The sequence below is a fragment of the Somniosus microcephalus genome, chromosome 10 (genome assembly GCF_052327205.1).
Source record: "Somniosus microcephalus isolate GS21.2 chromosome 10, FLI_Smic_1.0, whole genome shotgun sequence".
NCBI classification, from domain to species: domain Eukaryota; kingdom Metazoa; phylum Chordata; class Chondrichthyes; order Squaliformes; family Somniosidae; genus Somniosus; species Somniosus microcephalus.
In genome coordinates, this window is record NC_140996.1 from 106,811,754 (window position 1) to 106,836,396 (window position 24,643).

Sequence of the window (24,643 nt, forward strand, 5' to 3'; positions counted from 1 at the left end):
TGACTAAAGTAGGTTGCTAGCCTAGTAAACTGGAATTTTGTAAGTTAATTTTAGCAAGCTCAAGAAAAAAATTCACAGAGCTTTCTTTTTTGGAATTTATTACTCACTTTCCTCATGAGATTAAAATTATTGAATAAAGTCCATGGTAAGGTAAATGTTATGTGGACAATGGAAGGAATGAACTGAAAGGGCCAAATGGCTGTATCAAATTCACATTCCAGGCTCTTATTGTTGACCAGAAAAAGTCAACAGGATAGGAATTGTGATGAATCATAAGCACATTATATCCTACCGAATGTGAATAAGAGGCTCCAGTCCAGGTCCAAGGAATTCATTCAGCAGTTCCATTGCTGTTACGTAACCCACACTAGGGATCCCCTCAGTGTAGTCACTGCCCAGCAAATAGGCAAGATTTATCAGCTTTGTTCTATCAAGGCCTGAAACACAGACATTTGCCAAAATTGTTTGCACTGTTGCCCGAAATACTGTATTAAAACAAAGAAATATCCATCTCCCTGGCAACTGTCTGAAGCTGAACCAGACTGTTCACAACATTGGTGTCCTTTTTGGCCTAGAGATGAGCTTCTGACCACATATTCGTGCCATCACCAAGAACGCCTACTTCCAGCTCCATAACATCGTCCGACTCCGCCTCTGCCTCAGCTTATCTGCTGCTGAAACCATCATCCATGCCTTTGTTACCTCTAGACTTGACTATTCCAGCGCACTCCTGGCCGGCCTCCCATCTTCCACCCTCCTTATACTTGAGCTCATCCAAAACTCTACTGCCCGTATCCCAACTCGCACCAAGTCCGGTTCACCCATTACCCCAGTGCTCGATGACCTACATTGGCTCCCGGTCCGGCAATGTCTTAATTTTAAAATTCTCGTCCTTGTTTTCAAATCCCTCCATGGCTTCGCCCCTCCCCATCTCTGCAACCTCCTCCGGCTCTACAACCCTCCAAGATCTCTGTGCTCCTCAAATTCTGGCCTCTTGCACATCTCTTATTTTAAATCACTCCACCATTGGTGGCCATGCTTTCAGCTGCCTCGGCCCCAAGCTCTGGAATTCCCTCCCTATACCTCCCTTTCTCTCTCTTCTCTTTTAAGATGCTCCTTAAACCTACCTCTTTGACCAAGCTTTTGGTCATCTGTCCTAATATCTCCTTTTGTGGCTTGGTGTCAAATTTTGTTTGATAATGCTTCTGTGAAGCACCTTGGAATGTTTTACTACTTTAAAGGAGCTATATAAATGCAAGTTGTTGTAACTACTAACCTTGTGTAACTCCCCAAAAAATATTGCTGAATGGTTTCAAAAATATTGCAAAGTTAGCTAGTGTCAAGTGTTTGGGGCATTAGATTAATATGCTGAATCCTAATTTTGTATTTCTTGTTATTGTCAGTGTAATGTTGATTATATTTATCTTTACGGTAGGATAGCACCCACAATGCTGTATCATGAAACAAACATTATTATTTTATTATTTCCTAGGTAACGTAAAGGGCTAAAAGCCATCTTACAGGTTAATTTTCCATTAGAATTTAGTGGCTTCATAACATAAAACAGTTTTGGCAACAGTGATAACATTTCAATTAGATTGACTGAAGGATCTGCCGCAGATACCTTCTCGGGTTCAATCACTCCTGTAAGTGGATTTCATGACTCATGTCCAAAGTAGATTTACACCGCCCAATATCCACTTCTAGCATAACCCAGAGGTGTAACAATAGTACCCTCTTGTGATCTGGACAACTGTGCCTTTTACACACGGCCCCCACGCACCTCTCCCAATATTTTTCAAAGATGGATCAAGAAAATACCTGGTGAGACGAGGCTACATATTCATTCTTAAGCTGCTTTATTTTACAGCATGTGAACATTCAGAGCAACAGAGTTCTGATCGGACTATCAGTATCGCTATATTTGTATTATTAAGCAAAAATGAATAAACACACTATGCTTCCCTGCAGTGTCTTGACTTAGACAAACTAACTCCTAGCTACCCTCCTGCATTGTCCTACCAAGCCTGGTGAAAGACTGCCCTTGCAGCTTTCAGTGCACAAACTTGAATGACTGTCTGCGTCTCTGTCCTTTTAAAAAAAAATATCTTACCTTGTGTTCACAAACCGAAAAGGAAGGTCTATGCCAGATAAACCAATGGTGAGTGCTCGTGATTAGGGACCTCCCAGCATAATGAATGTGAGGTGTTCATCGGTTGCTGAGATAGACTAATGAATCACTTGGTGTTTAAAGTCTTTGGAGAAACAACATCCAAGCATTGTTCATGATCATTTTAATCACCTTTGATCTCTGTGCTTTTTTAAAAAACTGGTGTGAATACACTTTGAACACAATCCTTCAATGTAACCCCTTTGCACCCAAATTCTCAGTGGAAGCGTGACTGACCATTTCAAAATTTAAGTGAGCCTGGAGTTCAGAATCTCCAAATAGACACAAATGGGTGGAAGTCATATTTTGCAATTTTAGTAAAAAACACATTATTGTTTGCATGGAAATCCTTTATCAGCTATTTTAACAAAGGTATTAACCTATTAATTTTGACCAGGTTAATGTCTTGTTAAAATACTGGACAAAGGAATTTCATACAAATGCATTAACAGTTACTAATACTGCAGAGTTTGATTTCAACCCATTGTAAATCTGCAATGCAAATAAAATAACTGAAGAAAATCTCATCTCTAACTTAGCACTATATATCCTTTTACCAGATTTTGTAACTGAATCCTTTATTAATCTTACCAGATATCTTTTACATACATAAGGCTGAAAGCAACAAATAAAGTAGTTCTGTTTTAATTATGAGCATACAAAAATGACAGGCAAGAAAAGATCAGCTGGTCCATCTCACCTGCCCCATATTCATGATGCCTGGAGCATCACGACTAAACACTTCCTACCCCTACTCCACCCCCACCCCCCCAAGTAATGGAAGCAGAAAATCTGGGGGAAAAACAGGCAAAAAGGGAAAAAGGATCAGGAAAATTCCTATCAGAACCTCTCACGCGATCAAAACCAATCTGGGAGACCAGGAGCTTCATTTTACACTTAATAATTTACAAAAATCTTGCTTACCCAATTGGTTATGAATGTGGATGTACTGATAATACTCCACAAACTTGTCTTGATTGAAGAAATTCTTATACACGTGACGTGCTCCAAACAGCCATATGTCACTGTCGTCAGTGATAGTCCCACTGGTCTGATCAGTCAGATCTAGGTAAGCACATTGTGCTTCTGCCTCCATGGGAGCAACAATATAAGGAATACCAAAAATTCGCAACAACTCCTAGAAACAGGACACAGCCAACTTTGCAGTAAGCATGAATTAAAACTTTACAACAGCTGAAAGGTAATAATTTAACTCTTTCCCAGTCTGAAAGGTTAAAAACAGCCATCATAAAAACCTACACTGCCACAGTATGAAGCTTCTGGCATAGTTTGCATTTAAACTTCACAGTTAGTTATATTAAACGTTCAACTTCATGTCACTATAAAACATAGGTCGGTTACTGTCAATTGAAATTTCTAAGCATTTTGGTGCAGCAAATTTCAGCGATACTGGCCCAGAGTTTGCGGTTGCAAGGACGACGAAGATATCAGCGTTCGCCATCATAACTCTATGAACCTGACAGCAAGTTCTGGAGTCTGCACATGCGCAGTCAAACTCAGAAATCCTGAAGTGCTGTCAGTGATTCCCCGCTCCTCCACAGGGTGTGCTGTTGAGGTCCTCGCAAATGGAAAACAATTGGAAAATTACTGAATTGACAGGAACTTCCACTTTTTACGCTCTATTCTCGCTGTACAAACCCATGGAAAAAGTTGAGCCTTGTTGAATGAGGTGTAACTGAGTTTTTAAATGTCATACGAAGTCATAATTACTGCTGAACAACCTCTCTGGCACTGAAAAACTAATTTTATATTTGTGGAATGTTATTTTCTCCATTGCATGGTAAAAATTCCATAGATTTTTAAAGTAATAAAAATTAATATTTTTTAAAGTTCATGCTATTTCAGCTTCTACCTTAATCCTGTGTGTATGTCCCAATCTTTATTTTGCTTTATGTAAAATTATAAAAAGTGAATGGTAAATTATTTCCTGGTTTGCTGTCATTGAGAATTCTTCAATGTGATTTGCTGCTTAGCCTGCTTGATGACATCACTGTTGCTGGACACCAGAGATCCCCTAGAATTGGCGCCAGAATGAAATTAACATCAGAAAGGTGAAGCCCGCTAACAGTTTGTGGGCCGCTTTCTTCGCGGTCAGTGGCGAGTGCAGTCACTTCGCCGCTGACTGCAAATTCCGAGCCATTATCACTACAGTACTTCATACTCGGAAAACCAGGAAACCCACTCTGAAGTGTGAAGGTGTTTTTTCTTAAATCTATCAATAATGACTGAAAATAATTAGCATTGTTTTCACTTTAAATTTCCTACATTTTTTTCAATTAAAAAAAATTAGAAGCAGGTAAATTCAGGGTGGGGAAGGAAGATTACACTTTCTGGGTAGAAATCTGGAGAAAATTGAACGTTTGCAAAATTCAAGAAAAAGCATTTTCTACCAGTATATAGTTTAATAACTTTTTCTTAATTTTATTTTATGTGTAAAATAAATTTGAAAAAAAATTAAAGGTGAAGAGTTTTTTTTTAAATGAAGAAAAACTTTTAAATTAATAATCCACTAAAGTGAAAGGGCATTTGAATTCAGTTAGTCTTGGAAACATTCACTTTGAATTACATTGAGTTAGTACTGGAGGCTGCCTGGTTGTAAAAGCAAGAGACATACAACAGAAATGCAAAGGCCTGGATTTTGCTGTACTAATAACGGCGAGGCCATTAGCGCTCGCCGTTATTACAGGGTAAAACTGACAGCAACTTCTGGCGTCCACACATGCACAGTTAAATGAGGAATGTCAGTGATACCCTGCTCCTCCACAGGCTGCACTGTTGCAGGGTTTGCCGACGGAATCGGCACAGAAATCAATGTTACGGCGTGAACTTGGGCTAATTGCCCACTATTCTCGCTCAGATGAAAAACTAAGAGAAAATTTAGCTTGTAGAATCAGGAGTAACTTGAGTTTTTAACGGTGTAATAAGTGATATATACTGCTGAACAACCTCTCTGGCCCTGAAATTTTTTCTTCATTTAAAAAAAAAAAGTTTTTCTGTTTTTATATTTAATGTGTCTCCATAAATCCCATGTGTATGTCCCAATCTTTATTTTGCTTTCTATTCATGGATTTAAATGTAATTTTTTTTTTACTTCCTGCTCTGCTGTCTGTGTGTCTCAGTGAAGATTCTTCAACCCGATTGACTGAACAGCCTCCCTGCTGCTTAACCTGTTCACAGATCGCCTGTAGAAGGCACTAAATTCAAACAGACGCCTGAAGAGTGGAAATCCCCGCTGACAAGCCCAATAAAAGTCTGTGGGCAACTGCACGTGATATGAATGGCAAAAGCCATTCCTTCACCGCTCACAACAAAATCCGGGCCATTTTGTTCAGGAGATGGAGAAGCCAAAGAGGGGCTTCAAGTAAACAGCAAAGAATCAACACAGACTGTAGAATTCTATTTTGGTTGGTTCTACTAGTCTAAGAAAGAAAGAAAGTCTATTTGAGCTCAAATATCTATTTAACATTATGAAAGCAAGATCTATTATTCAGTTTAGGGATTAGATTAATCACTAGTGCACCATAAGGTTATTGTTTTACCTGACTGTCTAAGTACATCTGTCCTGTGACAGTGGCAGCAATACGCTCCTGCTGTTGCTTCCGAGATTGTAGGCCAGACTGCTCTACAAACAAGTTGTTCTCTAGATCCTCTATTTCACCCTGTAACGTACAGGAAACATTTAAAAAAGTATGGAATCAATAAAAAAAAAAATAGGTACAGTAAACTTTGGTTTATCCGGCAAAATTCAGGAGTCGGTTCAGTAAGTTTTTTTTTCTTTTCGTTGCTTTTTTTTTCCCACCAGTCAGGCTCTGCAAGGTCTAGCTAAAGCTGTTGCTTAGCTACAGAGACGCTTGCAAGCTACGGCCGACTGTTTAGAAGCTGTAAGCAACAGGGTTTGTTGCTAGATAAGGAGCTCAAAAGCTTCCGTATCTTTTAACATTAGCGCTGGTTTGTCCGGCAGTTTTGATGGGACGGCAACAGCTCGGTCCCGTCGGTGCCGGATATCACAAAGTTTCCTGTAGTGTGTATTTGCAACACCAGAGTTCCGATTGGTCCCCTTGGAGGACAAGACACACCCAGCAGTTTGTCTGGAATGTGTAATTAGATCCTGCCTGCCTGAGTAATCAAGTACTTTGCAATGTGTAATTTGATCCATTCATGCTGACTGCCAGGCTCCAGATAGAACTCAGTACTGCTTTCAGAGAACAGACAGGGCTCACCCTCGTGGGTTAGGACCTTCTCCCCACTCCCCCCCAAACAAGTTCCTGACCCCCCTCAACAGATCCTGACCTTCCCCCCCTACCCCTGGGCTCCTGACCCTCCCCCCACCCCTGGGCTCCTGACCCTCCCCACACCCCCAACAAGTTCCTGACCTTTTCCCTCCCCAACACGTTCCTAACCTTTTCCCTCCCCAACAAGTTCCTAACCTTGTTCCCACCCCTGGGCTCCTGACCTCTGCCCCCATCCCTGGGCTCCTGACCGCCGCCCCCACCCCCACCAAGTTTCTGGCCTTGTCGCCACCAAACCACCCCCCCCGCCCGAGTCCCTGACCTTCTCTTCCCCCCCACACCCCCACAAAACAAGTTCCTGATCCCCCCAACCCCAACAGGTTCCTGACCTTCTCCCTCCCCTCATTGATAGGGCATGTTGTGTGAACAGGTTTATTGGGTAGGAAATGAATAGTGACAGTATCGTGACTTCTGGATTTCATCCAGTCCAACGATGTCACATGCCACACATGCACATGGCTTTCACAGAAATCAACCGGGGGGGGGCAGGGTGGGGGAGGACATCATCCGTCCTCCCATCCAGATTACGTTCTTGCTCTCATCCCCACGGTTCACTCCATTCTCCCCCACCCAGAGTTCCTGATCTCCCTTCTTCCCTCCCCCCATCCTCTCCCTCCGATGATCCCCCCCCGCATCCTCTCCCTGCCCCCAATACTCACCCACCCCCTCCTGATCCTCACCTCCCGCCCGATCCCCTCTTCCCCAGCCCCCTCCCGATTCTCACTCTTCACCCCCCTACCCTCTTTCCCCCCTACCCTTACCACCAACAGATTTCCTGACCTTCTCCACACGGAGCAGAAGGAACCGTGGCAGTGTAGGCCGGAGCTGCAGCACCGTTGGGTACTGCACATGTGCGACCGGATCGAGTGCGCGTGCACAGAGTCAAAAATGCGGTGCAAATAATCACTCCTTAAAAAATAATGGTTGATTTAAGAATGGCAAATTAGAATATACAATGCTTCATTTTTTTTTTACAAACCTGCAGATAATACACAATGTTGTTTGCTAAACAATGCCTTGGCAATAAATACCGAAAGTGAAAAATTCTAATTTTTCTCTCCAGCTTCTCCGGGGAATACGCCAATGGTGGCTGAGGGCAGGCAGCTAACCTGCCGCAGACCTCGAACAGTGCTGCTCTGTAACCAATTGGCGAGAGAGAGTTACATGAGAGTGGCCCAGGGATGACAGTTCCTCTTATTTTCTGTGGCCCTTGAAGGGAGACACCTGGCTTCTGCTTGCTACCTCCTTGGAGTAGTACAGCTGAAATCAGAAATGCAGCCCAGTTTGGGACAGCATCTACATCTTACCATTACATGTCTTGTGTTACTTCAGGTCAGCAGTGCTTTTTGGCCCAGAAATTCGGGTCGGGGGCTTCCCGCGGGTGCAAGCCCCCGACCTGCACTTACCTACCGCGCCGGCCGTTGTGCTGTGGGCCCGCGTGGGATTCCGATCCTGGGCCTGCTTCAACTGCCGGCGCGCAGTGCTTGCGTATCCCAGGGGCGCAGTTAGTTCGATGCGTCCCCTGGGATCACGTGGGCCATGGAGAGCCAATGGTAGCAGGGAATGCTTCATTCATAAGTTTGACAGGAAGACCTGTCAAACCTATAAATACTATAAGCCCCAAAACATCACTAAATCTTCAAATAAATTTTTAAAAAAATCACATTTTTAAAATAAACTATAAATTACATGAAATAACTAATTTAAACAATAATTTAAATTTTTGAAAAAATGAATTACATTTTCTAACAGGGCTAAAAATAAACTTACCTTTCTTTAAAGTATTTAAAAATAATAAACCTGTGGAAAAAATGTTTTAATTTTAATTAATTCACCACTTACCTTGTAAAAAGCAGCCCTTGCGCCTGCTTTTTAAAAGTGTAACTCCTGGAGACTTACCCTCCCGGGAAAACCTGCAAAAAAAACGTAAGTTCGATGCGCACGCGCTGCCTCTCCTGCGCACGCATTCCACCTCTGAACCCCTTCTTTCAGGGGAACAGAAGTGCCGGTTTCCCACGCATGCGCAGTGCATGCAGGAAACCGGCACTTCCATTGGGCTTACGGGTGAGTACCCCATGCGTACTCACCCGTGGAGACCCGAATTTCTGGGCCATTATATGGTCCTCCAGCCAACTGTGACCCTTATGAGCCACTGTTGTGGCCCTGGTCCAGGACCATGTTTCTCAGCCTCGACGCTGATGTTAACTACCCTGTTCCTGCAGCAAGTGGCCATTCTATTGGCCTATCAGCCCATGATAATGTGCCAATACAATGGCCTCTCTATTGCATTGGCCACTCACATGGGCTCCTTGATGAACAGAATGGTTTGTAATGTTTGATAAAATCCTTCCAGAAACAGTTCATATTAACAGAACACTAATCTACTCAACTGTACAAATTAATTTTTATAATATGGAATTATTTTTGAGAGGGGTGCAAGTTCTCCCCAATTTGCATCTGACAGCCTCCCTGCATTACCTACTTTCTCCATCCAAGACAACAGTTAGAGACATGGCACCACAGCACTGTATCCAAGCTACAAGCTCCCTGCAGCAAGTTGCTTCATGGATCCTTGCTCCCAATCAAGAGGCATCTGAGAATTGTGGGGGGGTGTATAAGAGGGAGAAAGAGAGACAGAGAGACCAAGAGAGAAAGCAAAAGAATGAACTTGCATTTACATAGCACCTTTCCCAGCCTCAGGACATCCCAAGGCACTTTAAAGCCAATTAAATAATTTGAAGTGTAGTCACTGTTGTAATGTAGGGAAATGCGGCAGATAATTTGTGCACAGCAAAGACCCACAAACAGTAATGAAATTAATGACCAATTAAACTGTTTTAGTGATGCTGGTTGAGGGATAAATATTGGCCAAGACAGCTCCCTTGCTCTTCTTCAAGTAGTGCCATGGGATCTTTTACGTTCACCTAAGGGACCTCGGTTTAATCACTACAGTCAGTTTTTGAACAAAATAAAAATAAAAACATGAAGGTTAGTTCAGCTTTACCAGCTCTAGATCGCTCCACTCATCTGTTGTGGCTTCTCCCACATTTGTCTGTTTGTGCTGGTCTGCCTCCACTTTCATTCCCTGTTGATCAGCTTTCTCAACTTCTTCCATTTGATCATGGATAAAAGTCTGTGATTGTTTTTCGGTAACTCTCTGCATAGTTTCCAAAATAACTTGCACATTACCACTAGGCGTTGGTGTGGATTCAGTTGTAGGTATCAAGGGTGTAAAGATATCAGGAGGGAAGAGGTCATTGTGCAGGTCCATCTTATTGGTGTCAACAATAACTTCAATGAAGCTACCTGAACATCAAAACAAAGATATCACTATTTAGAAATAGAGAGGGGAAATTGAGAAAAAAATCATATTCAATCAAGCCCAATGGATTTCACATGTATTCAAGTACTTTTGGAAGTAGAATACAGTGTAATTTGTTACACTGCAACAATGGCACCTATGAAATAGCAGAAGCTGGAAATAAGAGTGCTTGGCAGGTTGGTTACATTATTTACCACCGTATCTACTATAATTACCCAATGTATAAAAGTAATTAAAAAAAATTACAATGGAAGTGCCCCATCATCACTGCAATACTCAAGGTGGGCAACTGACCCATGACTGGGGTAAATTATCACTCAGCACCATGGAAGAGCATATCAAATTAAAATTTCAATGAAAATGCTGAGAGCTTACAATAATTTCTAATTGATATAGCACATCTTCTCTCTTACTTTTAGGCCCTGCTGTCCTACACAATAGCCATTGGCCTTTTGCTTAGATTTCTCAATTTAAAAAAACCCATTACCCTCAGAATCGCTTCCATCTTCATTCTTAGCACACATTTTCTGATAAGCAAAGGTTTTTTCTACTGAACCTTGCTTTTCTTTTGCAGAAGAAATGAAACCCTTCAGATCGAGCTCTCCTTTCATCTTTGTGTGCGGAAGTGGTTTTACAGCATCAACAGGCTGCGTGCCCATAGCAACACCAGAAGGAGGTTGTTCCACGTTTGGAATGGCTCCATTGTTTGTATTGCTATTTTCTGCGAATTTAACTGTTTCGAGTGGATGAATATATTTCCTGCTGTTAAGGATTATTCCTCCATCATCTTTGGAATGCATTTTGGCATGATTTTCATGTTCCTTCAGAGTTTCAGGAGTTTGAAAATGTAACTGTTCAATTTTCTGTTCGTTATTAATTACTTTGGCTATATCTGCTGTAGTAACATTGATATTTTGTTCTGCTGCACTGACTGAAAGGATGAAGGAACTTTGATCTGCTACAGGAAATTTCTCTTGCATGTCACAACTTTGAACAGTTCTAGATATTATCGGTTTCTTTTGGGTAGTCTTTGGATTGAAAGATATTTTGAGAAGCTGATTTTCACTGTCAAACACTTCTTGACCTTCATGCTCATCATTTGAGCTGCAGCTCCTAACAATTTGTTTTCTACTACCATCATATTCATTCTCACTATCCCTTTTTACATCCTCTGTCATTTCATTATCTTTTAAAGCATGCTGAATGGCTTGGTGAGTCCTTGGTGACAAATTTAAATTTTTGGCAGCAATATTAGCTGAATACAGAGTGCTGCCACGCTCAAGAGGAAACAATTTATCTTCTCCAGATTCCATTTCCTCATCTGAGCTACTTTCCAACATGGCTGCCTGTATGGCAATCACAGTCCGTGGGGAAGGAGGAGCAGCAGTAGCAGCACCATCATTCTCAGCTCTAGCCGCTCTTGCTGTCGGAGAAGATGGCGGACTTATATCTTTAAAAGGTTCCCAACCAGTGTTTGAGACCAGCTCTGCAGCAGTCAAATTAGTCATTTTCACTGGTGTGGTATTTCGTCGATTCTTCTCTGTATCTTCACTGTTTTTTGACTGCATCCCTGGAAGTTAAATGAATATTGTAATTTATGTAAATTCTTCTGGCATACAGATTTATTGAAATTGGAAGAATAACTATTCAGTTCAGTTAATCATCCATGCACATTATTGTTCATACAATGTCTGTAATTAGTGTGACGGATATTTATTGCATTCATGGAGCTTCGAACAACCTCAATCAGATGTTTAGCTCTACCATAGAGAGCTTTTTTAAATTAAAGATAAAACCCCCAAAAAACTGTTACAACCATCCAAAAAGTTGTTAGTTTTGATTTTCTGCTACTCGTTACCATAATGCGGTTTTATTTGTTGATTGACGCCAGTAGGGCATTTCTCAATCACTGTGTAGTATTTACGTTAGTGCTGACAGATGATACTCAATGGGAAGGAGCTGATGAATTGAACAACTTTGATTTTCTCCAGGTGTTGTAATTAAAAAACATGTTAACCCCCCCATCCCCCAAATAAACCAAGATCCCTGGTGAACAAAATTCAGGTTATATGTCGGAAAAGCCCTTCCATTCGGAGACTGCTAGGGTCAAATGCCACTAGTGAACTCAAAACTTGCAGCAAAGTAGGAACTAAATATATTTTCTTCTAAAAAAAAGGTATAATTTCAACATCAAAAGAAAGACTTGCATTTATATAGCGCCTTTCATGACCACCGGACATCCCAAAGCGCTTTACAGCAAATGATGTACTTTTTGAAGTGTAGTCACTGTTGTAATGTAGGAAAGGCGGCAGCAAGCTCCCACAAACAGCAATGTGGTAATGACCAGATAAACTGTTTGTGATTGAGGGAAAAATATTGACCAGGACATCAGGGAGAATTCCCCAGCTTTTCTTCAAAATAGTGCCATGGGACCTTAAACGTTCACCTGAAAGAGCAGACGGGGCCTCGGTTTAACGTCTCATCCGAAAGACAGCACCTCTGACAGTGCAGCACTCCCTCAGTACTGCACTGGAGTGGGACTTGAACCCACAACCTTCTGACTCAGAGATGAGAGTGCTACCAACTGAACCACTGGCTGACACTATAGTAAAAGAGAAGATCTGGAAAAAAAATCTGCTGAAAGGGAGCAGCGTGTATTCTCCTGATCATTTGTATAAATGTAAAACTGATTCACATATTGCAAATCTTAGTATGATGTACTTATTGTATAAATTTCTATGCATGAAAATAGAATGTTTCCAAATGTGTAATGAATAGTGCTAAAGGATAAAATAAGGTAGCAAATAAATACATGGGAGAGATAAAAAGGTGCTGTTCCCTAGTCATGTTTAAATACCTTTACTGAGGACACTAAGCAAGCCTGAAAATTTCCTCATCATGCCTTTTTGCTGTACTACAGAAGCAGAAAAATAATTTTACTTGGTGAGAGCTGTTACATACTAAAACTTTGAATGAAAGACAACATATAAGGCTCCATGGAGTAGCCATGTAAATAATGTATTCAATAAAAAAGTTAAAACCTATTAGTGATACATAATCACTTGCGTGTACAATTATATTCACTGCACCTTTTATCAGAATATAGTGTGAATTATCTTCTGATGCAAGCCGTCTGATTTCCACGTCCTTTATGAATCCCCCCTCATTATTGTGCTCCATTTGAATTTGCCCGCAGTATTGTTTGTTCATCTCTTTCTGAATGCCTTCAATGTGTTGGTTAAGTCTGTTACGTTTAAGCAGGCCAGACAGCTGGTACTGGGAAAAATCAGTTGACTCCTTTGGAAAAAAAAGTACCATGGCTTATAAAAACAAATTTGTGTTTAGACATAAAATACACCTTTACTTAAAGATTATTTTCCCCTTAGTCAACAGCTGATTTAACAAATATAATTCACAGAGTTGTTCATTGTTTTTGAGAAAAGCACTATTTTGCCGTAATACCCTCTCTTCCTGTCAGTGAGTCGCACATTATATTGTTTGTCTACTGTCAGGATAGTGGAACAATACTTACGTCTGCTTACTGCAAAAAGATATGGCAGCCATAATGCAAGAGCTTCATAACAATGCAAAATATAAGTTATTATTATAAAATACCTAGATAACCAATAGGGAATGGTACACATAAACTCCAACTAAATATTGGGAAGACCGAAGCCATTGTCTTCAGTCCCATCCACAAACTCCGTTCCCTAGCCACCGACTCCATCCCTCTCCCTGGCAACTGTTTGAGGCTGAATCAGACTGTTCATAATCTTGGTGTTGTATTTGACCCCGAGATGAGCTTCCGACCACATATCTGTGCCATCACCAAGACTGCCTATTTCCACCTATGTAACATCGCCCGACTCCACCCCGCCTCATCTCATCTGCTGCTGAAACTTCCTCAAAAGGTTCCTCCCTGCCCTAGCCCTGAACTCACATCTTTCTCGCCGCTTTTCCCTCATGACATCTCCGCGCTCATCTTGTCCACGAGACCCACTTCCTGCTCCCTCTACCCTATTTCCACCAAACTGCTGACCACCCAACTTCCTTTTCTGGCTCCCATGTTAGCTGACACAGTTAACGGTTCTCTCTCCTCAGGTACTGTCTCCCTCTCCCTGTAATCTGCCGTCATCACCCCTCTCCTCAAAAAACCAACCCTTGACCCCTCCGTCCTTGTAAACTACCACCCCATCTCCAACCTCACTTTCCTCTCCAAATCCGTGCCACAACTCCATGCTTGAATCCCTCCAATCAGGTTTCTGCCCTTGCCACAGTACCGAAACGGCTCTCATCAAAGTCACAAATGACATCCTTTGTGACTGTGACAAAGGTAAACTATCGCTCCTTGTCCTTCTTGACTTGTCTGCAGCCTTTGACACGGTTGACCACTCCGTACTTCAACGCTTCTCCACCGTCGTCCAGCTGGGTGGGACTGCACTCGCCTGGTTCCATTCTTATCTATCTAATCGTAGCCAGAGAATCACCTGCAATGGCTTCTCTTCCCACTCCCGCATCGTTACCTCTGGTATCCCCCAAGGATCTATCCTTGATTCCCTCCCATTTCTCATCTACATGTTGCCCCTTGGCGACATCATCCAAAAACACAGCATCAGTTGCCACATGTACGCTGATGACACCCAGCTCTACCTCATTAGCACTTCTCTCAACCCCTCCACGGCCTCTAAATTGTCAGACTGCTTGTCCGACATACAGTTCTGGATGAGCAGAAATTTTCACAAATTAAATATTGGGAAGACCGAAGCCATTGTTTTTGGTCCCCGCCACGAACTTCGTTCCCTAGCCACTGACTCCATCCCTCTCCCTAACATCTGTCTGAGGCTGAACCACACTGTTTGCAACCTTGCTGTCATATTTGACCCTGAAATGAGCTTCTGACCACATATCCACAGCATAACCAAGACCGCCTATTTCCACCTCCATAACTTTGCCCGTCTCAGCCCTTACCTTAGCTTATCCACTGCTGAAACCCTCATCCATGCCTTTGCTACCTCTAGACTTGAATTTTCCAATGCACTCCTGGCTGGTCTCCCACATTCTACACTACGTAAACTTGAAGTGATCCAAAACTCAGCTGCCCGTGTCCTAACTCGCACCAAGTCCTGATCACCCATCACCCCTGTGCTCGCTGACCTACATTGGCTCCCGGTTAAACAACACCTCGATTTCAAAATTCTCATCCTTGTTTTCAAATCCCTCCATCGCCCCTCCCTATCTCTAATCTCCTTCAACCCCCCACCTCCCCATCTGCCCCCCCCCCCCCTCGGAGATATCTGTGCTCCTCTGATTCTGTTCTCGAGCATCCCCGATTATAAATCGCTCAACCATTGGTGGCCAAGCCTTCTGTTGCCTAGGCCCTAAGCTCTGGAATTCCCTGCCTAAACCTCTCCACCTCTCTTTCCTCCTTTAAGACGCTCCTTAAAACTTACCTCTTTGACCAAGCTTTTGGTCACCTGCCCTAATTTCTCCTTATGTGGTTCGGTGTCAAATTTTTTGTCTTATAATACTTCTGTGCAGTGCCTTGGGACATTTTACTACATTAAAGGTGCTATATAAATACAAGTTGTTGTTGCCTTTGTTACCTCTAGACTTGACTATTCCAACGCACTCCTGGCCGGCCTCCCATCTTCCACCCTCCATAAATTATAGCTCATCCAGAACTCTGCTGCCTGTATCCTAACTCGCTCTAAGTCTCGTTCAACCATTACCCGTGCTCGCTGACCTACATTGGCAACCAGTCCAGCAACAACGCAATTTTAAAATTCTCATCCTTGTAACCTCCTCCAAACCTCCAAGACAGCTGTGCTCCTCCAATTCTGGCCTCTTGCTCACACCCTATTTTAATTGCTCCACCACTGGCGGCCGTGCTTCCAGCTGCCAAGGCCCAAAGCTCTGGAATTCCTTCCCTAAACCTCTCCACCTCTCTCCCCTCCTTAAAACCCGTCACGTGTCCCAATATCTCTTTATGCAGCTTGGTGTCAAATTCTGTTTGATAACACTCCGGTGAAGCACCTTGGGATGTTTTACTACGGTAAAGGCGCTATATAAATGCAAGTTGCAGTTGTAAGGAATGGAACACATTATAAAAATCAGTATATGCGTGTATGCTCATAGCTAATATGGAAGAGAGAAAGAGTAAAAATACTCAAGTCTTTTTCTTCTGGCTTTTTTAAAGTATATCATAACATTATTAGGTATTACAGTAGTACAGTAATAGCTTTCTGGAGTACTATTGTTGTAGTGTTAAATATCTCAGCCTCTTGGTGCGTGAAGTAACGTGCTAAAAATGTGGCTGGCCCAGCGAGTACAAAGTTTTAAGGTGGTCTAAGGGTTCAGGCTTTGCATTTAGATTTGGGTGCATGTTTGTACCAGTAGCATAAACTCCAGTTTATCAGATCATTAAGAGTGACAGACTGAACATTTTTCAACAGTCCAGACACTAAAAGGGTCATTTTACAAAATTATGCTGTTAGCATGGAGCCTCATTAGTGGCAAGCACAGGTTGGAGATAATCCTGTAACATCATATGTGAAACTATTCCTTAACTGCCAGTATGCCCTGTACTACTGATGCCTGGTGACATTTACACTAAAAGACTAATGAATACAACCTAATTACTGTAAATTTATTGCAAAGCATTAACTGGAATTTTTTTGAGAATTATGTGACTAGTTTAAATAATTCATAAAGTTTTCATGGTTTAAGATAGGATAAAGCACAAAAAATACAAACTAATCTCTGAATAAATCTCAACTGTAATACATTTTCCCCACTATGAAACAATGAACATACCTGAGGCATAGACTGCAATAGACTTCTTCGACGCTTGGTGAACTCTTTGAGGTCCGTCAGGATTTCATGCCTTACCTCTGGAGGTAAACTAGCAAAGTCCTCTGATTCAATGTCCACAGAATGAGGATTCTTAAGAAATTCATGCTAAATGCAATTGAACAATGTAAATAAAAAGTATTATTCGTTACTTTTCATGAAGTAAAAATAAGATGCAGTAGAAGCTCGATTATCCCTGAGAATTTTGGTATTAGTCAAGGGAGCAGGGGATTGTGCTGTAAGGAGCAGCAAGAGAGGGGTGTACACTGATCAGCTGTTCAGGGGGGAGAGCCTCTTGTATATGGCTCTCCTTGCATGTTGCTGCTTTTCAAAACTTTTGGCAGCTCAAGAATAATAACCTAATAAAAGATTTTTTTCTCTCTAAACTAAGGCAGTGGTTTATACTAGGAGCAGGAAACTGTAACATACTGTATTAAATTTATAGATTAACTCATTAAAACTGACAGAGGTATGGCAGGGCAGCTCAGTCCAGTGATTTGCACATCCTGTGCCATGTGGGAAGTCCTGGACGCTTCTTGCGGCCTGGACGACCACGTGTGCAGGAAGTGTCACCAGCTACAGCAACTCGAGCTCTGGGTTTCGGAGCTTGAGCGGCAGCTGGAGTCACCACAGTGCATCCACGAGGCTGAGAAATACTTGGAAAGCACGTTTCTAGAAGTTGTCACCCCGCAGCCTCAGAATGTGCATGCAGAGAGGGAATGGGTGACCACCAGACAGAGAAGGAGGACCAGGTAGGTAGTGCAGGAATCCCCAGAGTGCATCTCGCTCGCTAACCGGTTCACAGTTCTGGAAATTGGTGGGGGTGATGGTTCTTCTGGGAAGAGCAGCCAGAGCCAAGGCCACGGCACCACGGGTGGCTCAACTGCACCGGGGGGGGGGGGGGAAGGAAGAAGAGTGGAAGAGCAAGTGATAGGGGTTTCATTAGTTAGGGGAACAGTTAGGCATTTCTGTGGACGCAGGCGTGACTCTAGGATGGTGTGTTGCCTCCCTAGTGCCAGGGTCAAGGATGTCACTGAGCAGCTGCAGGACACTGAGGGGGGAGGGGGAACAGCCAGAGGTCGTTGTCCATATCGGTTCCAACGACATAGGCAGAAAGAGGGATGAGGTCCTGCAGGCAGAGTTTAAGGAGCTAGGAAAGAGATTAAAAAGCAGGACCTCAAAAGGTAGTAATCTCCGGATTACTCCCAGTGCCACGTGCTAGTGTGTACAGGAATAGGAGGATAGAACAGATGAATGCGTGGCTGGAGAGATGGTGCAGGAGGGAGGGCTTTAGATTCCTGAGGCAGTGGAACCGTTTCTGGGGAAGGTGGGACCTGTACAAGCCGGACGGGTTACACCTCAATGGAGCCGGGACCAATATTCTCGCAGGAAGGTTTGCTAGTGCTGTTGGGGAGGGTTTAAACTAGCTTGGCAGGGGGATGGACACCAGCATATAGGAGTAGAAAAGAGGAATAAGGTGCATAAAAGAGTGAGTGTGTTGGATAGTACTAGAAGAAAGTAGTATTAGAGGCAGAAGTAGTACCATATTGATAGGAGCAGACAAAGAAAAACTACAAAAAATTCAAAAAGTATGTACGTAAACACACAAAGTGTGGTGAATAAGGTTGGTGAGCTACAGGCACAATTAGCCGCGTGGCAATATGATGTTGTGGCAATAATGGAAATGTGGCTTAAAAGCGATGAGGACTGGGCACTTAATATTCAAGGGTACAAGGTGTTCAGAAAAGATAGGGAAGGAAAAAAGGGAGGTGGGGTGGCAGTGCTGATTAAGGAAGACATTGTAGTGTTGGAAAGAGAGGATGTTCTTGAGGGGACAAGGACAGAATCCATTTGGTTAGAGTTGAGGAGCAAAAAGGGTATGATCATGCTATTGGGGGTATTCTATAGGCCCCCAAATAGTGAGAGGGAGGTAGAGGAGCAAATCTGCAGGGAAATCACAGAGATATGCAAGAGCTATAGAGTGGTGATATTGAGGAACTTTAATTACACATTTGGGATAATGCTAGGGTAAAGGGAAAGTAGGGGGGAGGAATTTCTGAAATGTGTTCAGGAAAATTTCCTTGACCAGTATGTTCTTGGCCCAACTAGGAAGGAGGCATTGCTGGATCTGGTGCTGGGGAATGAGGTGGGCCAGGTCGACCAAGTGTCTGTGGGAGAACACTTGGGTACGAGTGATCATTGTATCATAAGATTTAGATTAGCAATGGAGAGGAGCAAGGAACAATCTAGAGTGGAACTTCTAAACTGGAATAAGGCTAACTTCAATGGATGCGAAAGGATCTAGCCAGGGTAAAATGGAACCAAAGACTGACAGGAAAAACTGTAACAGAACAATGGGTGATCTTTAAGGAGGAGATGTTCCAAGTACAGGCTAGGTACATTCCAACAAAAGGGAAGGGTAAGGGAACCAAAGCAACAGCTCCTTGGAATGACGAGGGAGAGAGAGATTATGAAACAAAAAAAAGAGGGTGTATGATGCATGTCAGGTGAATTCTTCAAGGGAGAAGCAGACCAAATACATTGGCCCAGAAATTCGGGTCTCCACGGGTGAGTACGCATGGGGTACTCACCCATAAGCCCAATGGAAGTGCTGGTTTCGTGCATGCACTGTGCATGCGTGGAAAACCGGCACTTCCGTTCCCCTGAAAGAAGGGGTTGAGAGGTGGAACGCGTGTGCAGGCGAGGCAGCGCGTGAGCATGGAATTTACATTTTTTTTGCAGGTTTCTCCGGAAGGGTAAGTCTCCAGGAGTTACACTTTTAAAAGCAGGCGCAAGGCCTGCTTTTAACAAGGTAAGTGGTGAATTAATTAAAGTTAAAACATTTTTTCCACAGGTTTATTATTTTTAAATACTTTAAAGAAAGGTAAGTTTATTGTTAGCCCCGTTAGAAAATGTAATTAATTTTTTCAAAAATGTAAATTGTTTAAAAGTTATTTCATGTAATTTATAGTTTATTTTAAAAATATGATTTAAAAAAAAAATTATTTGAAGTTTTAGTGATGTTTTGGGGCTTATAGTATTTATAGGTTTGACAGGTCTTCCTGTCAAACTTATGAATAAAGCATTCCCTGCTACCATTGGCTCTTTCTACGCAACGAGTGGCGAGGACTTGGAACTTGCTGTCGACGGAAGAGGTGGAAACGGAGATATTCAATGTTTTCAAGGGGAGACTGGATAGGCACTTGAGGGAAATAAACTTGCAGGGCTATGGGGATAGAGCAGGGGAATGGGACTGACTAGATTGCCCCACAGAGAGCCGGCATGGACTCGATGGGCTGAATGGCCTCCTTCTGTGCCATTATGACTATGACATTATCTATGCTTCCCTTCCCCTCGGCTATTCTTCCATGAACATTTACACCTCCTATGGACCTGTCCTTTGGATCTATACTTGACTCATTATCACCTCCTTTTGCAATGCATCCCGATCACTTTTGTCATTCAAGCACTCCTACCCGCCACCCTATCACACACCTCTCCCTTTTGTTCTTTTGCTTCCGCCCATTTTTCCTTTGCTCTGCACTTGCTTAAAAACTGTTCATTTCTAACATCTGCCAGTTTTGGTGAAAGACTATCGATCTGAAATGTTTGCTCTCTTTCTCTCTCTCCACAGATATTGCCTGACCTGCTGAGTGTTTCCAGCATTCAGATTCCAACATCTGCAGTATTTTGCTTCTGTAAAATTTTAAATTGATGCTTCAAGGAATATATACAATTTTTTCAAGAAAAAAATTGTAGATGACACAAATCTTGGAAGTATAGTGAACAGTGAGGAGGATAGTGATAGACTTAAAGAGGACATAGACAGGCTGGTGGAATGGGAGGACACGTGCCAGGTGAAATTTAACGCAGAAAAGTGTGAAGTGATACATTTTGGTTGGAAGAACGAGGAGAGGAAATATAAACTAAAGGGTACAATTCCAAAGAGGGTGCATGAACAGAGACCTGGGGGTATATTTCACAAATCGTTGAAGGTGGCAGGGCAGGTTGAGAAAGCAGACGGGATCCTGGGCTTCATAAATAGAGGCATAGAGTACAAAAGCAAGGAAGTTATGATGAACCTTTATAAAACACTGGTTCGGCCTCAACTGGAGTATACATAGATACATAGAAGATAGGAGCAGGAGTAGGCCATTCGGCCCTTCGAGCCTGCTCCGCCATTCAATGAGATCATGGCTGATCATCCAAATTCAGTACCCGGTCCCTGCCTTCTCCCCATATCCCTTGATCCCTTTAGCCTTAAGAAATATATCCAACTCTTTCTTGAATATCCTTAATGAACTGGCCTCCACCGCCCTCTGTGGCAGAGAATTCCACAGGTTCACCACTCTCTGGGTGAAGAAATTCCTCCTCATTTCAGTCCTAAATGGCTTACCCCTTATCCTTAGACTATGACCCCTGGTTCTGGACTCCCCGGCCATCAGAAACATCCTTCCTGCATCTAGTCTGTCCAGGCCTGACAGAATTTTATAGGTTTCGATGAGATCCCCTCTCAATCTTCTAAACTCCAGTGAGTATAAGCCCAATCGACACAGTCCAAAGATGTGCGGGTTAGGTTGATTGGCTATGATAAATTGACCTTTAGTGTTAGGGGGATTAAATACGTGGGGTTACGGGGATAGGGTGGGATATGTGTTGGTGTAGGGGTTACGGGGATCGGGTGGGATATGTGTCGGTGCAGGCTCGATGGGCTGAAATGGCCTCTATCTGCACTGTGGGGTTTCTGTGATTCTGTGAATCTCTCCTCATACGTCATTCCTGCCATCCCAGGTATCAGCCTGGTGAATCTTCGCTGCACTCCTTCCATGGCAAGGACGTCCTTCCTCAGGTAAGGCAACCAAAACTGCACACAATATTCAAGGTGTGGTCTCACCAAGGCCCTGTACAACTGCAGCAAGACATCCTTGTTCCTGTACTCGAACCCTCTTGCTACGAAGGCCAACATACCATTTGCCTTCTTAAACGCCTGCTGCACCTGCATGCTTACCTTCAGCGACTGGTGTACAAGAACACCCAGGTCTCTTTGCACTTCCCCTTCTCCCAATCTATTACCATTCAAATAATAATCTGCCTTCCTGTTTTTGCCACCAAAGTGGATAACCTCAGATTTATCCACATTATAGTGCATTTGCCATGTTTCTGCCCAATCACCCAACCTGTCCAAATCATGCTGGAGTTTCACGACATCCTCCTCACAACATACCCTCCCCCCCAGCTTTGTGTCGTCTGCAAATCTGGAGATATTACATCCAATTCCCTCGTCCAGATCATTAATATATATTGTGAACAGCTGGGGTCCTAGGACCGATCCTTGCGGTACCCCACTAGTCACTGCCTGCCACTCGGAAAACGACCCGTGTATTCCAACTCTTTGCTTTCTGCCCGCCAACCAGTTCTCTATCCAAGTCAATACCTTGCCCCCAATCCCATGTGCCTTAATTTTGCACGCTAATCTCTTATGCGGGACCTTATCGAAAGCCTTCTGAAAGTCCAAATACACCACATCCACTGGTTCTCCCTTATCTATTTTACCAGTTACATCCTCAAAAAATTCCAGTAGATTAGTCAAGCATGATTTACCTTTTGTAAATCCATGTTGACTTTGTCCGATCCAGTCACTGCTTTCCAAGTGCTCTGCTATTACATCTTTTATAATGGACTCTAGCATTTTCCCCACTACCGATGTCAAGCTTACCGGTCTATAATTCCCCGCCTTTTCTCTACCACCTTTTTTGAATAGTGGGTAACATTAGCTACCCGCCAATCCATGGGTACCGTTCCAGAGTCTATCGAGTTCTGGAAAATGACCAGCAATGCATCTACTATTTCTAGGGCCACTTCCTTAAGTACCCTGGGATGTAGATTATCAGGCCCTGGGGATTTATCGGCCTTCAGTCCCATCAATTTTCCTAACACCATTTCCCTACAAATACTGATTTCTTTCAGTTCCACCCTTTCATCAGACCCTATGTTCCCCGGCATCTCTGGGAGGTTATTTGTGTCCTCCTTTGTGAAGACAGAACCAAAATATGTATTTAGTTGGTCAGCCATTTCTTTGTTCCCCATTATAAATTCCCCCGATTCTGACTGCAAGGGACCTACGCTTGACTTCACCAATCTTTTTCTCTTCACATATCTATAAAAGCTTTTACAGTCAGTTTTTATGTTCTCTGCAAGCTTACTCTCATATTCTATTTTCCCTTTCTTAATTAATCCCTTTGTCCTCCTTTGTTGAATCCTAAACTGCTCCCAATCCTCAGGATTATTGTTTTTTCTGGCCAATTTATATTCCCTCTCCTTGGACCTTATGCTATCCCTAATTTCCCTTGTCAGCCACGGTTGGGTCACCTTTTTTGTTTTATTTTTATGCCAAACTGGGATGAACAAATTCTGTAGTTCATCCATTCGGTCTTTGAATGTTTGCCATTGCCTATCCACCGTCAACCCTTTGAGTGCCATTCCACAATCAATCCTACCCAACTCGCTCCTCAGACCATCATAGTTTCCTTTATTTAAATTGAGGACCCTAGTCTCCGAGTCAACTACTTAATTCTCCATCTTAATGAAGAATTCGATCATATTATGATCGCTCCGACCCAAGGGGCCTCTTACAACAAGATTGCTAATTAATCCTTTCTCGTTACATAATACCCAGTCTAAGATGGCCTGATCTCTGGTTGGTTCCTCGACATATTGGTCCAGGAAACCATCCCGTAAACACTCCAGGAATTACTCCTCCACAGTATTGTTACTCATTTGGTTGGCCCAATCTATATGTAGATTAAAGTCACCCATGATGACTGCTGTGCCCTTATTGCACGCTTCTTTAATTTCTCTTTTAATGCCATCCCCAACCTCCGCCTTACTGTTTGGAGGTCTATAAACCACTCCCACTAATGTTTTTTTCCCCTTAGTATTTCTCAATTCTACCCATACAGATTCCACCTCATCAGAGCTAATATCCTTCATTACAATTGTGTTAATCCCTTCTTTAACCAGTAATGCTACCCCACCTCCCTTTCCTTTTTGCCTATCTTTCCTGAATATCGAATACCCCTGGATGTTGAGTTCCCAGTCCTGGCCTTCCTTGAGCCACGTTTCCGTAATCCCAACCAAATCGTATTTGTTTACTTCTATTTGCGCAGCCAATTCATCCACCTTATTACGAATGCTCCTCGCATTAAGACACAAAGCCTTCAGGCTTGTTTTTTTAACGCTCTTAGACCTATTAGAATTATTATTTACTGTGGCCATGTTTGATTTAAACCGTTGACTTCTCTGACTGCCACTTTTGTTTTTCTCCTTCCTATCTTTTGCTTTTATCCTTGTCTCCCTTTCCTCTGTCTCCCTGCTCAGGTTCCCAACCCCCTGCCATTTTAGTTTAAACCCTCCCCCACAGCACTAGCAAACACTCCCCCTAGGACATTGGCTCCAGCCCTGCCCAGGTGCAAACCGTCCAGTTTGAACTGGTCCCACCTCCCCCAGAACCGGTTCCAATGTCCCAGGAACTTGAATCCCACCCCCTGGCACCATTCCTCTAGCCACGTATTCATCTGAAGTATCCTTCTATTTCTACTCTGACTAGCACGTGGCACTGGTAGCAATCCTGAGATTACTACCTTTGAGGTCCTGTTTTTTAATTTATCTCCTAACTCCCTATACTCCGCTTTTAGGACCTCATCCCGCTTTTTACCTATATCGTTGGTGCCTATATGCACCACGTCAACTGGCTGTTCACCCTCCCCTTCCAAGATGTTCTGGAGTCGTTCGGAGACAGCCTTGACCCTTGCACCAGGGAGGCAACACACCATCCTGGAGTCTCATTTGCGGCCGCAGAAACGCCTATCTATTCCCCTTACAATTGAATCCCCTATTACTATAGCTCTACCCCTCTTTTTGCTCCCATTCTGTGCAGCAGAGCCACCCCTGGTGCCAGGAAGTTGGCTGCTGGGCACTGCACTTTAGGAAGGA

General features: G+C 43.0%; 1 protein-coding gene across 3 annotated transcripts in view; it reads right to left on the reverse strand.

Annotated features, from left to right (window-relative positions):
* ercc5 (excision repair cross-complementation group 5) overlaps window positions 1–24,643 on the reverse strand; it is an 82,562-nt gene that overhangs the window by 16,271 nt on the left and 41,648 nt on the right. For all 3 annotated transcript variants that reach the window (XM_085998671.1, XM_085998672.1, XM_085998674.1), the window contains 7 exons: window positions 16,616–16,759; window positions 12,892–13,099; window positions 10,290–11,372; window positions 9,485–9,786; window positions 5,731–5,850; window positions 3,095–3,308; window positions 293–437 (listed from right to left, as the gene is read on the reverse strand). In XM_085998671.1, the coding sequence (XP_085854797.1) occupies window positions 293–437; window positions 3,095–3,308; window positions 5,731–5,850; window positions 9,485–9,786; window positions 10,290–11,372; window positions 12,892–13,099; window positions 16,616–16,759 (2,216 nt within the window). The remainder of the gene's footprint in view (window positions 1–292; window positions 438–3,094; window positions 3,309–5,730; window positions 5,851–9,484; window positions 9,787–10,289; window positions 11,373–12,891; window positions 13,100–16,615; window positions 16,760–24,643) is intronic.